This window comes from Siphateles boraxobius, unplaced genomic scaffold, assembly GCF_051911475.1.
Source record: "Siphateles boraxobius isolate OS27281-9 unplaced genomic scaffold, OSU_SipBor_1 6, whole genome shotgun sequence".
NCBI classification, from domain to species: domain Eukaryota; kingdom Metazoa; phylum Chordata; class Actinopteri; order Cypriniformes; family Leuciscidae; genus Siphateles; species Siphateles boraxobius.
This window is the reverse complement of record NW_027509186.1, coordinates 16,250,272-16,263,490: the sequence shown is the minus strand read 5'-3', so window position 1 is coordinate 16,263,490 and position 13,219 is coordinate 16,250,272. Positions and strand designations below refer to the sequence as shown.

Below are 13,219 nucleotides of genomic sequence, written 5' to 3'. Positions count from 1 at the left end.
AGTCAACATATTTTGGTAGTTGGTTGCCATGGTTAAATGATACAGCCAGCCAATGCATCAAGTGAGAGAATAGCCAATGAAATGATTCATCCTCACTAATCTATTTATAGGACATGCATATCCATTATGTCTTTCCTTAAATTGTGATGGCAAGACAAGAAGCACAAGGGAAATTATTGGCTTTAAGAAACTACCAGTGTCATTTGGGCTTTGAAAATAATGTATATGAATCACATGGAAAATCCATCTAGATTTCTCAACAAGGGATTCAGAAAAAGACATGAATAATATGGATTATATTACTTAATGTGTCAAAACTGGGCATGTCTCTTGGGTTTTGCTTTCACAAGCAATGTGTTGCTGTGGGGTCAGGTTGAGGGTGTATAGGGTTAAGGGTTAGAGCTTTGTCATGACAGACAAATAAACAACTTAAACGAACAATCTGTGGATGTGACTCAGACCACACACTTTAAGGACAAGGAAGTTGCCATAAAGAGCCAAGCCCAAACCCTGATGTGTCTCCATTTGCAACTTTGTGACAAGAATTTACAATATACCACAACTACACACAGAGAGAGACAACATTAAAATGCCACGGTGACACTAAATGGATCTAAAACACATACTTGCCCTTCAGGGGAATGTTTCTGTTAGAATTATTGTACATTCCTGATAGTCTGCATGGTCACCAAACACCAAAGTCAAGGGATTTATTTCTAGCGAACACCAAAAAATTATACCCTGAATGCCAAATGCAAATGTCAGGCATTAACCCTATAAAGCTTACGGTGTCACACTCATTATATTTAGTCTTCTAAATTATCAACCTGATCAAAACCACAGGCTGTACACAATCGTCTACATGCCTTCTGTTATCTGATTAACAAGTACAAATGTCCATCGTCAGGTTGTGGTACATCATGAGAGTCTTTTTGCTGCAAAATCTTTAATGATTTTTATAAGTAAAAAGTAATTTGCACTTAAAGATGAACATTTACCACACTGAAGCAACTTTGACCACTACACATTTAAAACTTAGAACAAATTATTAACAACTTAAAATCTAAAAACAAATTATTAGGAGATATAGAGTGACAACTGATATTTATATTTGATCTACCTGTTACAAGGATATCATTGATTTACTGTACATTACACGATATCAGAATGAACCAAAAAAGGTGATGCATCAATATGATGCAAACATAACCTAATACGCATGTAAACCATTTTTTTTGTTTTTAATTTTATACTTTGTGTAAAATATTAAACTAAAAAAATGTTTCTGACAATCCAAGTCTAACTGGTTAAACCAGGAACTCTGTTTGAAGGTTAAACTGGTCAGTTCCACACAGACACATTTACTCTCAAAAATGAGCTTCTTCACTGAAATATTAGAATGTTCAACTTTACTCAGTGGTAGGAGCATCTGGACACTACTAAACCTTCACTGACATGGACTCAGAGATAGTCTTGTTAAGAGAATCTTGAACGAATCGTTCTCGTTCACCTCCAATGAACTGGACTCGTTCATGTGTTTATTCAAACGAGTCAATGAATGAATCAAGAAGAGTGGTCGATGAATGATGGCGCAAGACTCGCACAGGTGTCAATGTGAAACAATTAAACAAACTGAAGAAAAGTTTAAAATTGATCTACCTGAATACATCACACATCAACCGTATGATACAACTTTATATTTACATATTCAAGTTACCAAGTTGTGTTGTCATTTTTCTTTGATACGGAAACTTTTAATATTACGAACAATAAGGTTGACAACATTAGAGAATTTGGGCGGAACAACGGCACTTAAGTCAAGGTTAAGATATTTATAAAATAAGAAACACTTACATACGCGGCGGAACTCATGTTAGACTACTTCAGCAAACAGACACCAAACAGAAACTCAGATCAGTCTATTCAGGCGCTTGTTTCTGCGTCTTGGATGAAATATTCAAATTGTAAAAGTTGTTTGTGGACCGTTCAGAGTTTGATCCAGTGAGTCCCGCGGCGTCCTCTCTCTCTCATCTCTCTCGCCTCACCTGAGCTCGTGATGACGCTGTAGTTTCGCTGACAAAACTACTTCCGTCACTAACCTCACAGGCGTTTTTCAAATCAAATGTTACTTCTTCTTCTGTTGTTTAAATGGCGGTTGGCAAACCAACTTTAATGTGCATTTCCGCCTCACCTCAATGTCACAAGTTTTTTTGTTTTTTTTTTATGTTGGTTTCAAAAAACTATTTCAGAATTGTTAAGATATTCTGAACTCCAAATTAATCATGATTTTGTGGTTTGGTAATCAAGTGAACACCCACGCTAGTATTCCGACGACGAGGTGTTATTGAATGTAGACTCCAGCTATCTGAGGTGACAAGTAATGTAAATATCGGTCCGGGGCAAGTTATCACATTTTTAAATGTTAAAAAAAAATGATGTAGCCAATGTTAATGTAGACAATTTTAGTTAGCTACTTTTTTATTTTTATGTTGCTTCTGCCTGCTGCTTGTTTCATAAGTGTTGTGTGTTTCGTAATCGTTTTTGAAAACCCAGGTAAAGGCTCCAAAGAGTGACAACATGCCCCATTATTGTCAAAATATTTTTTTACCTGAGCAATAATAGTGGAAATATTCAATGTCACCTATTCATCACATTATTATTAAACATTGCCATCTTATTAAACATATAAACCTCATTAGCTACCTAGAACGTTACAGCCTATTAATTCATCATTTTATACATAGGCCTATGTGTGTGTTAGAGCGTGCGTGCCTAATCATTTATCTTGACTTCCCTCTAGCGACTCAAGCCTGAAACTACACCATAAGCAGACAGATGTGAAAGTAAAGTAGTGAGGAATCACGGCGGCTGTAAAATCAATTTGAAATAAATTGTAGGCACCAAGATGCATTTAGCTGGGTGAAAAGTATAAACTAGTATGCCTACGTATTTCTCCCACAGACTTCGTTTAACCTCTTCTTTTCTCACAGGCGTCCACAGTGCACTTCTATGAATGTCCAGCAGGGGCCGCTGTTCTTCAGCAAATGGACGACCACCTTCTGCGCAGCCCGAGCGGAGGAGGGTTTGGTTTTACAGGGGGAGCCGCAGCCGACTGTCATTCACACCGAGATCTGCGGACACAGGAGATATCTCAGCCTAACGCCGATCAGACCAGCTCGTATCCCGCAGCAGACCTGTTCAATCCCGTTGCTTTCTCTTTTGTAAATAATACAGTAGTTAAAACAGGCATTCAGAGAAATCAGCAAAGTTAAATACCAAGGAGAGAAGGAAGAAGAATGGGGCAGAAAACGCCATTAATATTGATGACTTTATTGTCTTATTGCGTCTGGAGAGATGAGGTAGGATCCGAATGCGGATAACACATTTATGTCTTGTTCTAATTGTCATGTACTTGATTCAGGTTAACCTTGGGAAGACATCATCTTTTGCAGGCTGTTTTTTAATTTTTTATTTAATTATTATTATTATTATGCATCCACATTTAAAATATTAAAACAGTTAGCGTACACATAACACAATTCTGGGGTCAGATCTGATATTTATGAAGGTTTGTCTGCGTATATGTGTGTTTGTGTGTGTGTGTGTGTGTGTGAGAGAGAGAGAGAGAGAGAGAGAGAGAGAGAGAGAGAGAGAGAGAGAGAGAGAGAGAGAGAGAGAGAGAGAGAGAGAGAGAGAGCGAGCGCCAATTGGTACCTTGGCCTGATAAATGGAAAGACAAATTAGCTGAGCATTTTTAGGGCATGTTTTTTTCATTACAGAATGGATGTTTAGTATAAAGATTGGTATCATTGAGTAATCTATTAGATTTAGTATTGCTTACTTGCATTGATGAGGAAATTGCTGTCTTGTTGCAGATGTCCAGTATGCAACGTAATGAGGTGCCATGAATTGTAGATTGTAAAATGTAATAGTTTCGGAGTTTTATAGACTATTTGTATGGGAACAATTCACTGCATCAGTAAAATGAGACAATTAAAGTGGTCTTTCTGATAAAATAGTTTGAGCAGCGGACTGTTATAGACTCGATCTCAGCCCTGATGCTTGAATGGTGTCAGGCGTTGTTGATTCAGTTCTATTAGATATGCTGCAGCCTCCTTGGCCTGCAGTGCTGACGAAGCCTGCTCTACCTTCAGGCCCAAGATGCAAAAATGATGTTACTCAGACATTTTTATGCCAGAGATCCCATGCCTATTTGTTTTTCTTTTCTTCTTTTTTTTTGCATAACGATAGGGACGGTGAGCGTTTTAGTGAAGGGTTGAAAATCCTTCTTGGAAAAAGACAGAATAAAAGAAAAAGACAGAAAAAAAAGACAGGCTTTATGTAATATGATGCTAGATTTGTCCACATGCAGATCAAGTGTTGTACATGGATCGTGATTGTGTCTGTCTGCTGCAATGCATGGATGTAAACGTTGTAAATCCTGTTAACCCCTTGTGAACAAATCAGGGTAAAATCAGGAGAACGCATATCTGTAATTTCACTGCATCCGAAGGGATTTTTAGTGTTACCATTTTAAAGCGGGAAAATGTTTTAGCAGGCGATATCGGTATGATTTAAAATAATTCTAGCATGAACTAAATTGTGCATTTGTCTTCAGTAAACAAGAAACAAACAGTTACACTTTACAATGAAGTTGTATATGTGTATTCTTTATAACACAACACAATAGTTATCATTAGAGGTCAACCGATTTACCAGATAAATCGGCACCGATAAAGGATTGCTGGAACATTCGTTTATCGGCAAAAATCCATCAAATAGTTTTTTCCGGGGTTGCATCCGTTGCTGGAGCGGCTGAGAAGGGTCCGCTGTTATTATACAGTATGAGAGCGGCCCCTAGAGGCGAAATAAAAACTATCACTAACGCCTCACGGAGTTTGTTTTGAATACGTGCGGTTGTGCACAGAGCTGGGCACTTCAGAAATGGATGTATAGATACAATATTGCAATGGCCTTTGTATAGATATTTTAAAGATGGCCAACTTTAAGCATGACTGTTTGGATTTATATGAAATAGTAACACTTTACAATAAGAGTCCATTTGTAACATTTACTAAGGTTAAATAAAATTATTGCTCATTGTTAATTTCAACGTTTTCTAATACATTTTTAAATTTTAAAGCACTGTTTTTTTATGTTATAAAGTTCAGCACTATTTTATGCATTACGTTTGTTTTCATTCAGTATCCATTTTAAAAAATATCGGTTGATTAATCGGATATCGGCCCACATGGTCCAACCTAGTTATCGTTATCGGTAAAATCCACTATTGGTTGACCTCTTGTTATCTATCTATCTATCTATCTATCTATCTATCTATCTATCTATCTATCTATCTATCTATCTATCTATCTATCTATCTATCTATCTATCTATCTATCTATCTATCTATCTATCTATCTATCTATCCGTCCAAAAATACATACATACACACACACAGTACATAGAAATATTTATAATTAATTCAGTCAATTCACTGAGGTTAAAACAACCTTGTTGTAAATAGGTGTTACCTGATAAGAAAATGCAGTTTTTCTTTATTCTATTTTGTTCAGTTGTTTATTCAGTCATTCACAAAGCATAATCAATGACCAATTATCAATCAGCTCTGAAACGGCTCTGCTGTTAATATGAATCCCCTTTATGAAGTCACATCCTGTCTCCCAGGATGCAATCAGTTTGATTGAAGTCAGTGAAATTAGATCTCAACTTAACCAAGCTAATAATCCTGAATCTACAAATGTCTTCAGAAACAAAATTCGTTAGATATATTGTGTTATTACTCGTCTCCGTAACCTTGCCACATTTGAAGCTAGTTTGTAGCTGTTTATCGATGAGTAGCTTGGTGTATTTCTAGCCTAGAAAACCTGTATTTTGGGTCATAAATGAAAGCTCATTGGTATAACAGTAAACGCCATTACCAGCTCAAAAGAAGCACTAAGCAGAGGGAGAGGGAGGGGAACGGGCTGATTCTTCTTGTACCCCTCCTGCTGTCTGAATGCGTCAGCACTCCACAGATGCTGCCGCCGAGCCTCATGGGAAATGAGGAGCAGAGTCTTTAGGGTGTGTCTAGGAAACCCACTGTCACCTTCGTCGCGCAGTGACCCAGTGTGTCCGTACAGTGATGGCAGAGCAGGCTAGATAAGATGGGTCTATGAGGGGATACCCCTTTCTTTGTTCATGTGTATTACAGCAGTGCTTTTAGAAATGTCTGTGCACTTATAGTAAAATATTAAAGGGAGAGGAAAAATGATGACGTATATGTGTAGACTACAGAGTGAAGGTTTATTAGCAGTACAACTGTTTTCAACATTGCTAATAGTGATAAATGTTTCTTGAGCAGCAAATCATAATATTAGAGTCATTTCTGAAGGATCATGTGACACTGAAGACTGGAGTAATGATGCTGAAAATTCAGCTTTGACATCTGGCATTCAGAAAACCATTATTTTAAATTGTATAATTTTTTCGATTGTATGTTTTTTACTGTATTTTTTTTAATGCAGCCATGGTGAGCATAAACTTCATTTGAAAGAAATGACTTCTTTGAAAAAACGAAACTCTACCCTAAACTTATACTTTATTGATTGATAACAATGTATTTGCTTTAAATAATAAGATGCTTTTTTCAATCGAATAAACTTGGTCAAATTTTTTTGAAGGTGATTCAAAATGTTTCAAGCAAAAATAAAACTGTAGTAAAATGTAGTTTCAAATAATAAATACATTTGTTCCACATAGTTTTTCACTTAGAACAGAGTGATGAATATGAAATCATTCATATGCACTGGCAATATTGATGTAATAATCAGTCTTTACCTACATAAATATTTTTGCTAAAAATGTAATATGTAAAAAGCCACAAAAGTGAAGATGCTAATGAATGTATAAATGATTCTTTTGAAGTGATTCAATGCATTTGGACATTTCAAAAGAACTCATTTAGAGAAATGTACTTCCTAATGTTGTTGGCATCTTTAATAATATAATATCATATCATGGAATATAAATATTTGATATTGGCATATATAATATAATATAATATAATATAAATATTTGATCACCCAAGTCTGCTGGAATGTCTATAGAAACATTGGGTCTAATTCATGACATAATGTGTGACATAAATTCAGTGTAAATGATTTGTGAAACCATTGTTCAATCCAAGAGAATGTTTGTACATTTTAATTTTGCTTAGTGCTAAAAAAGAAAAAATGAAATTACGCTCACATGGATAGCATTAGCAACAGTCCTGTACGTATTTTTCTTTGATTAACCATGTATGCATTCACGAATAGATTACAAATGTAGCTCCATTCAAATGCACCTGTATGACAGATGAAAGCTGGAGGGATAAGTGTGAGAGTCTTTAAGGTCACCTTGTCATGTGAAGCAGGGAGCATAATTCCATTTAGCAATAATCTAGATGAGGTGCAAATCCTATCTTTTGTTATTCGAAAGTGGGAGACTGCAAAAAGTTGACAGTCATATCCTAAGAGGATTATATACTTCGTTATGTATTAACCACCAGTGAAGATTGCTTAAATTTATTAGCCATAAACCCATCTTTCATTGTTCAATTATGCTGGGCTGGTAAGAGCATTACTGGGATTACCGTTGCTGCCAGTGACTGTGTTGTGTTGTGTTGTGTTGTACAGTCAGTCTTGGGCTTCATTGGTTTTGCCGTCACGATTGAGTATGTTAGATTCCCCCTGTTTGACTCACAATAAAACCACTTCTTAAATTTTCACTCATGTGGTTCTCAAAAAAAAAGGCACAGTTTTCCTCACCGCACCTTACGATGTACCTCACGTAATCTTCTCTGGGAGTTGTTTCCCCTCGTGAAAGCAATGTTTAGATTGTTGTGAAGAGGTTTGTTTATTGATGCTAGAAACCAAGGATTATTCTCATGCTTTTTTGAGGTTTTTTGTGTGCTGCAGTGCTCTTTCCTACTATGTTTATGCACGGAGGAAACAGCTGAACTGTGGCCTGTTGTGTATAATGTTGGGACTGTGAGATTCCTTTGAGAACATTTTGATATTGGATTTCTATAGCAGAGGAGAGACTCCATATTATGGAACCTGAGAACCGATGAAGCTGTTCTGCGAAGCCCCTCGGGGACCGTAGCATGAAATGGTTCCAAAAGTTGAAAATTATACAGCACATCTGGACTGAGTTTTTTTTATTAACAATGTACATTGCATTTTGATGATTGTAGGCTTCCCGGATGATTCATTTATCACAATGGTATTTACTGTTTTTTTTTTCTTTGGTTATTTTTTGTTTTTAGATATATATATATTAGAAGCAAATATATAGTCTTTTATACATTTATTGAAAAGCCTATTGTCCAATAAACTGTTAAATTATATTTTATTAACACAATTTCATATATAATGTAATTCATGTTAGGATGATTTTTATAATATAATTTATATCATTAATATTTAAAAATTACATAGAAAATATTAAATACTAATTCAAATAACTTAAATTCTAAAAACGTATTAAAATAATTACATTTTAAAATATTACATTACTATTTGTATTATTGCATATGCTAAATATTATGTATTTATTTATGTATTTATTTATAGTTTTAGTATGAATTTTATAATATTGTTTATATCATTAATACATTAAAACTACATAGAACATATTAAATAATAATTTAAATAACTTTAATTCTAAAATCATATAAAAATAATATTTTTGTAAAAATATTACACTATATTATTTTTATCGTTACATGTAGTAAATAATATTGGACGATTTTTTTACGATTTTTATATAATTTATATAATTAATAATTATATTAATTTTATGAATACATACATATAATTTAATAAACAATTTAGTATGACTAGTACTATAATTTATATAATTAATACATTAAAATTACATATAGAATATTAAGTAATCGTTTAAAAAAATATATATATTATTATTATATTACATGATTAAAATGTAAGGATGAATATTATTAAAATGATCAAACATTGTTATTTATTTATTTAGGCCTAACAGTCGCTTTCAGTCCTAAAAAAAAGTCCAGGACGTCCTTATGTAGTGACTGTTAGCAGAGGGTGGTGGAGGGGTAAGACAGTGTTAAACAGGTACAGAGAGAGTCACGGATGGGAGGGAGGACCCTTGGGTGGTGATGTGCTTGGATTTGTAAATTGCCCAGCATGCTCAGCTCTTCCCAGTAGACTGTGGCTTTGTCTGTACAGAGGCACAGCGGCTCTGGCTGCAGGGCAGGGGATTTGTTGAAACAGATACGAGTGTACAAGCCCCACAAGATTCCCCCTCTCTCGTTTAATTAATTTCCGAGCATGGGAGATAATCAGGTTTCACTAATGTTTTCCAATGTGCTTTGCTCCACCATGTGCATTTGCTACAGGGTATGAAATGCACCATTTCAGTGCATCATTCCTCTCCGTTTTTGTATTCCTTGTCAGTGCAGAGACGAAACGTGTTCTGTGACTAAGAGATACACTGCTCATTTAAAATAAATGCAGCTGAAACCCATTAACTCTCACCCATGACAGTGTGTGCATTTAAGCAATCTGGCTTATTTGGCAGCCACTAACACTTGTGTTTGTTGATTAAAAAATCCAAGGCTGGTGAATTCCAGCACCTTTTTTATGGATCTTCTAATGAGGGTCTGGCTAAAAAAAAAAATGCATACTGAATGCAAATGCAAGTATGGATACATCTGCATAAGACGTCAGATCCAAATAGCTCAATCATCCAAATAAATACTGAAGATTATGACTCCGCGTGCACCTGGGACCCGCGTCTCTCTGTAGGCAAGGGTGTGGTGAGCTGGTGCCTGCTTACATCACGCAGTACCACAACATCCGATAGGAAAATTCAACTGCATTAGCCACCGTTCAACCTGAAGGGCAGCATTCAGACGTTTTTACACCATATATTGTAGAATTGAAACACTTTATACCCAAATGTCAAAGAATTTACTTGAATCAATGAACAGCATTAATAAAGCCCCAGTCTTACAGATCATTAACTAAAAAAAAAGTTTTTTTAGGGTATAGTTACCCTTTAAGCAGTATGATGTGTTTTACAATATACTTTAAGGCCCACAAAAAGTCAGTGTTGAATAAATATCAACCGACTCAGGCGAAAAGCTATTTGCTAGATGTCTTGCTGTTTGCTTGCAGTGTAGAAAGTGAAACGCGTACAATGCAATCAATGTGAAAAATCTATAATGCTCCCATTACATGGCACATAGAAATTAAGAGATTTGTTGTGCAGACAGACAGCATTTGTTCAAAAAATTAAAATTTTGCCTTTCGTGCTGCCAAGTGGTCAGTGTTTGTCAACTGATGTATATAATAGCTATACCGTTACACAGTTCTCTGCCACACTGAAAAAAAAAAAATATATATATATAAAGACAACACGTTTTTACATTGCTTTAACTTATCAAAACAATTTAAGCAATTTTCAACTTTTATTATAAGTTATATAAGACTTAACTAATTTTTAAGTCAGTTTAATGTGATTTAAGTTAAAATAACTTAAATATCCAAGTTGATTGTAATTAAAAATTTAAGGCAGCATTTTTTGTTTGTTTTTTTACATTGGTGGATGTGTAACATACATAAAGAATATGGCTGTCGTTGCGCTATATAAATAAGTATTTTTAATGTCAATTTAATTAATTTGAATAAATACAAGTAGCTATTTTCATCCTAATTGTGCAGCCTTATGGGTGAGAATAAAACCCAGTGCAGATTTCTGTCTGTGTCTTCAGCCTGCCCAGGGAAAAGACTAATTGGCTCTGGTTTCTGCTCGAACTTTCAGAGATTGCGAGGCTAAAAATTAAGGCTGAAGTTTTGGCTTCCCAGTAGGAGACTTTAGTCAGACAGCCTATGGAGCTGCTGCAATACATTGATAACACTTCTCTAGACTTTTGCTGGAGGGGGAAAAAAGTGTGAAGAAAGAGCAAGAGAGAGAGAGTTTACATAGAAAGATACAGTAATGGCAGATGAAACTGCAAGCCAGGGGATGGGAGGGGAGTGTAAGGAAGATAGAGCGATATTAGCTTTGGGAGAAATCCTAACCCTGCTGGCCCCGGTTTGTTCGCCTGATCCGATTCATCTCTGTCAGAGATCCACACACGTTTGGTCTGGTGGGAGATGTCGGTCATTGGAGAGATGTCACGAGCCTTCAAGTCTTCATAGCACAGCTTACATTATATAAAACCATGCCGGGCGTTTCAGGAACCAAGAACCGATTTCAGCAGCGATGGGAGTTTGCGATAATGAACGAACAGACACTGTAGGCCTTAATATAAGTATTTCTGTTGTAAATGTCAGTGGTTTTGCATTGGCAAGCTAAACCAGCGGCTAAATACAAGAGTGCAATGCAAACTGGGCTAAATGAGGAGTGGTAATAGATTTATAGCAAATGGAGCAGGCAAATAGCTGTAGGCAAGATAAGATGGATTTGTGAGATTGAAGACAGATTTAGGGCAACCTTGGAGGAATTCTGTGGAATAAAAATATATGGTCCTATTAGTCTTTCGTGTTCAGAGACTTTGCACGTACCACTGAGACTCCACATGAAATAAATCCCCCTGGAAACATGTTGGTTTGAGCGGAAGCATCATCAAATGTGTCCTGTGGAGACGGCAGGTCCACTTTTTTGTCCACCGTTTGCTGGTGAAGAGTAAAATGCAAAAATGCCGTTATGCAAATGATGAGGTTTTGCCTATTATTTGAGTATCACCTGGATGTTAAATGTCAAATCTCATATGAGGAATGCAATGATTGCCAAACCTCTGTGCCATTACTCATTATAAGGATGAAAACTGTAACCACGGATAACAAAGCAAATGTTTGCACAAGCAAGAATCATTCACATTTTCTTTAGAAATGTATCACCCATATGTCATGAATGAGACCCAATGTTTCTATTGACATTTTCCAGCAGGCCTGGGTGATCAATTATATTATATTATATTATATTATATTATATTATATTATATTATATTATATTATATTATATTATATTATATGCATTGTCTGTCTGTGTTTATGGTCTAATCATGAGTTTGCATTAGGGTTTGATATATTTTGATGGAAAAAGTCAGGTGACATTCATTCTTGCCAGTTCTCTTGTCTCAGGGTTTGTGGCGTTCCGTTCACAGTGTCTACTGTTGAGATACAGTATGAAATAAGGTTTGCCTCCGCTGCTAAACAAGATGGGTAATGTTTTAGATCTCGGCTTGTATAATTCGACTCATCACCATCATAGGGACGTTTGTAGTCGAGTGGTATTACCAGGGTGGTGCATCATTCAGAATTGAAAATTTATTTTAAATGTAATTTATTTTGCTGAATTTTAATTGAGGTAGCAAACAGGGTGCAAAATTGCAAACTTTGAATGTTGAAACTTTGAACTCTGAAAAATATTTTTTAAAGACTTAAAATGTGATGGCCATACATTGCTGTTCAAAAGTTTGTGATCAGTAAGGTATATAAGTGTGTGTGTGTGTGTGTGTGTGTGTGTGTGTGTGTGTGTGTGTGTGTGTGTGTGTGTGTGTGTGTGTGTGTGTGTGTGTGTGTGTGTGTGTGTGTGTGTGTGTGTGTGTGTGTGTGTGTGTGTGTGTGTGTTTTAAAGAAAGTGTTATTATGAACTAAGGATTGTTTTGTTAAATTGATCAAAACTGATAGTAAAGACATAATGTAAGATTTTATTTTAAATAAATTAATACATTATTTTAAATGTAATTATTTAAAGAAAAAAGTGGCATGGTTCCCACAAGAAAAGAAAATGTTGTAACTGTTTTCAACATTAATAATAATAAGAAACGTTTCTTGAGCAGCAAATCATATTAGAATGTTTTCTGAAGGATCATGTGACACCGAAGATGCTGAAAATTCAACTTTGACATCACAGGAACAAATTATATATTTAAAATATATTATAATAGAAAACAGTTATTTAAAAGTGTAACAATATTTCAAAATATCATGATTTTTGCTGTATTTTAAATCAATAAATGCAGCCTGGGAAAGATACTTCTTTCCTAAGCAATAACATTTTATCCCAACTACTAATATTTGAACAGTAGTGTAGATAGATTTGTATTTACATTTTAATAATTGTATATAGTTCATGTATTTCATCATGTTGAATAAATTAACATTTGTGGAAGATCACTTAATAT

General features: G+C 35.2%; 2 protein-coding genes across 3 annotated transcripts in view; one reads left to right on the top strand and one right to left on the bottom strand.

The window, feature by feature from the left end:
- Positions 1-2,531, bottom strand: part of st14 (ST14 transmembrane serine protease matriptase) — a 31,057-nt gene extending 28,526 nt beyond the window's left edge. The window contains exon 1 of the mRNA XM_077207869.1: positions 1,855-2,531. Coding sequence (XP_077063984.1) covers positions 1,855-1,872 — 18 coding nt within the window. The 5' untranslated portion in view covers positions 1,873-2,531. The remainder of the gene's footprint in view (positions 1-1,854) is intronic.
- A 292-nt stretch (positions 2,532-2,823) lies between these two features.
- The window catches only part of aplp1 (amyloid beta (A4) precursor-like protein 1), a 79,775-nt gene continuing 69,379 nt past the window's right edge, over positions 2,824-13,219 (top strand). The window contains exon 1 of one of the 2 annotated variants that reach the window (XM_077207880.1): positions 2,824-3,359. In XM_077207880.1, the coding sequence (XP_077063995.1) occupies positions 3,297-3,359 (63 nt within the window). In that variant the 5' untranslated portion in view covers positions 2,824-3,296. The remainder of the gene's footprint in view (positions 3,360-13,219) is intronic. The other variant, XM_077207879.1, reaches the window with a different exon arrangement.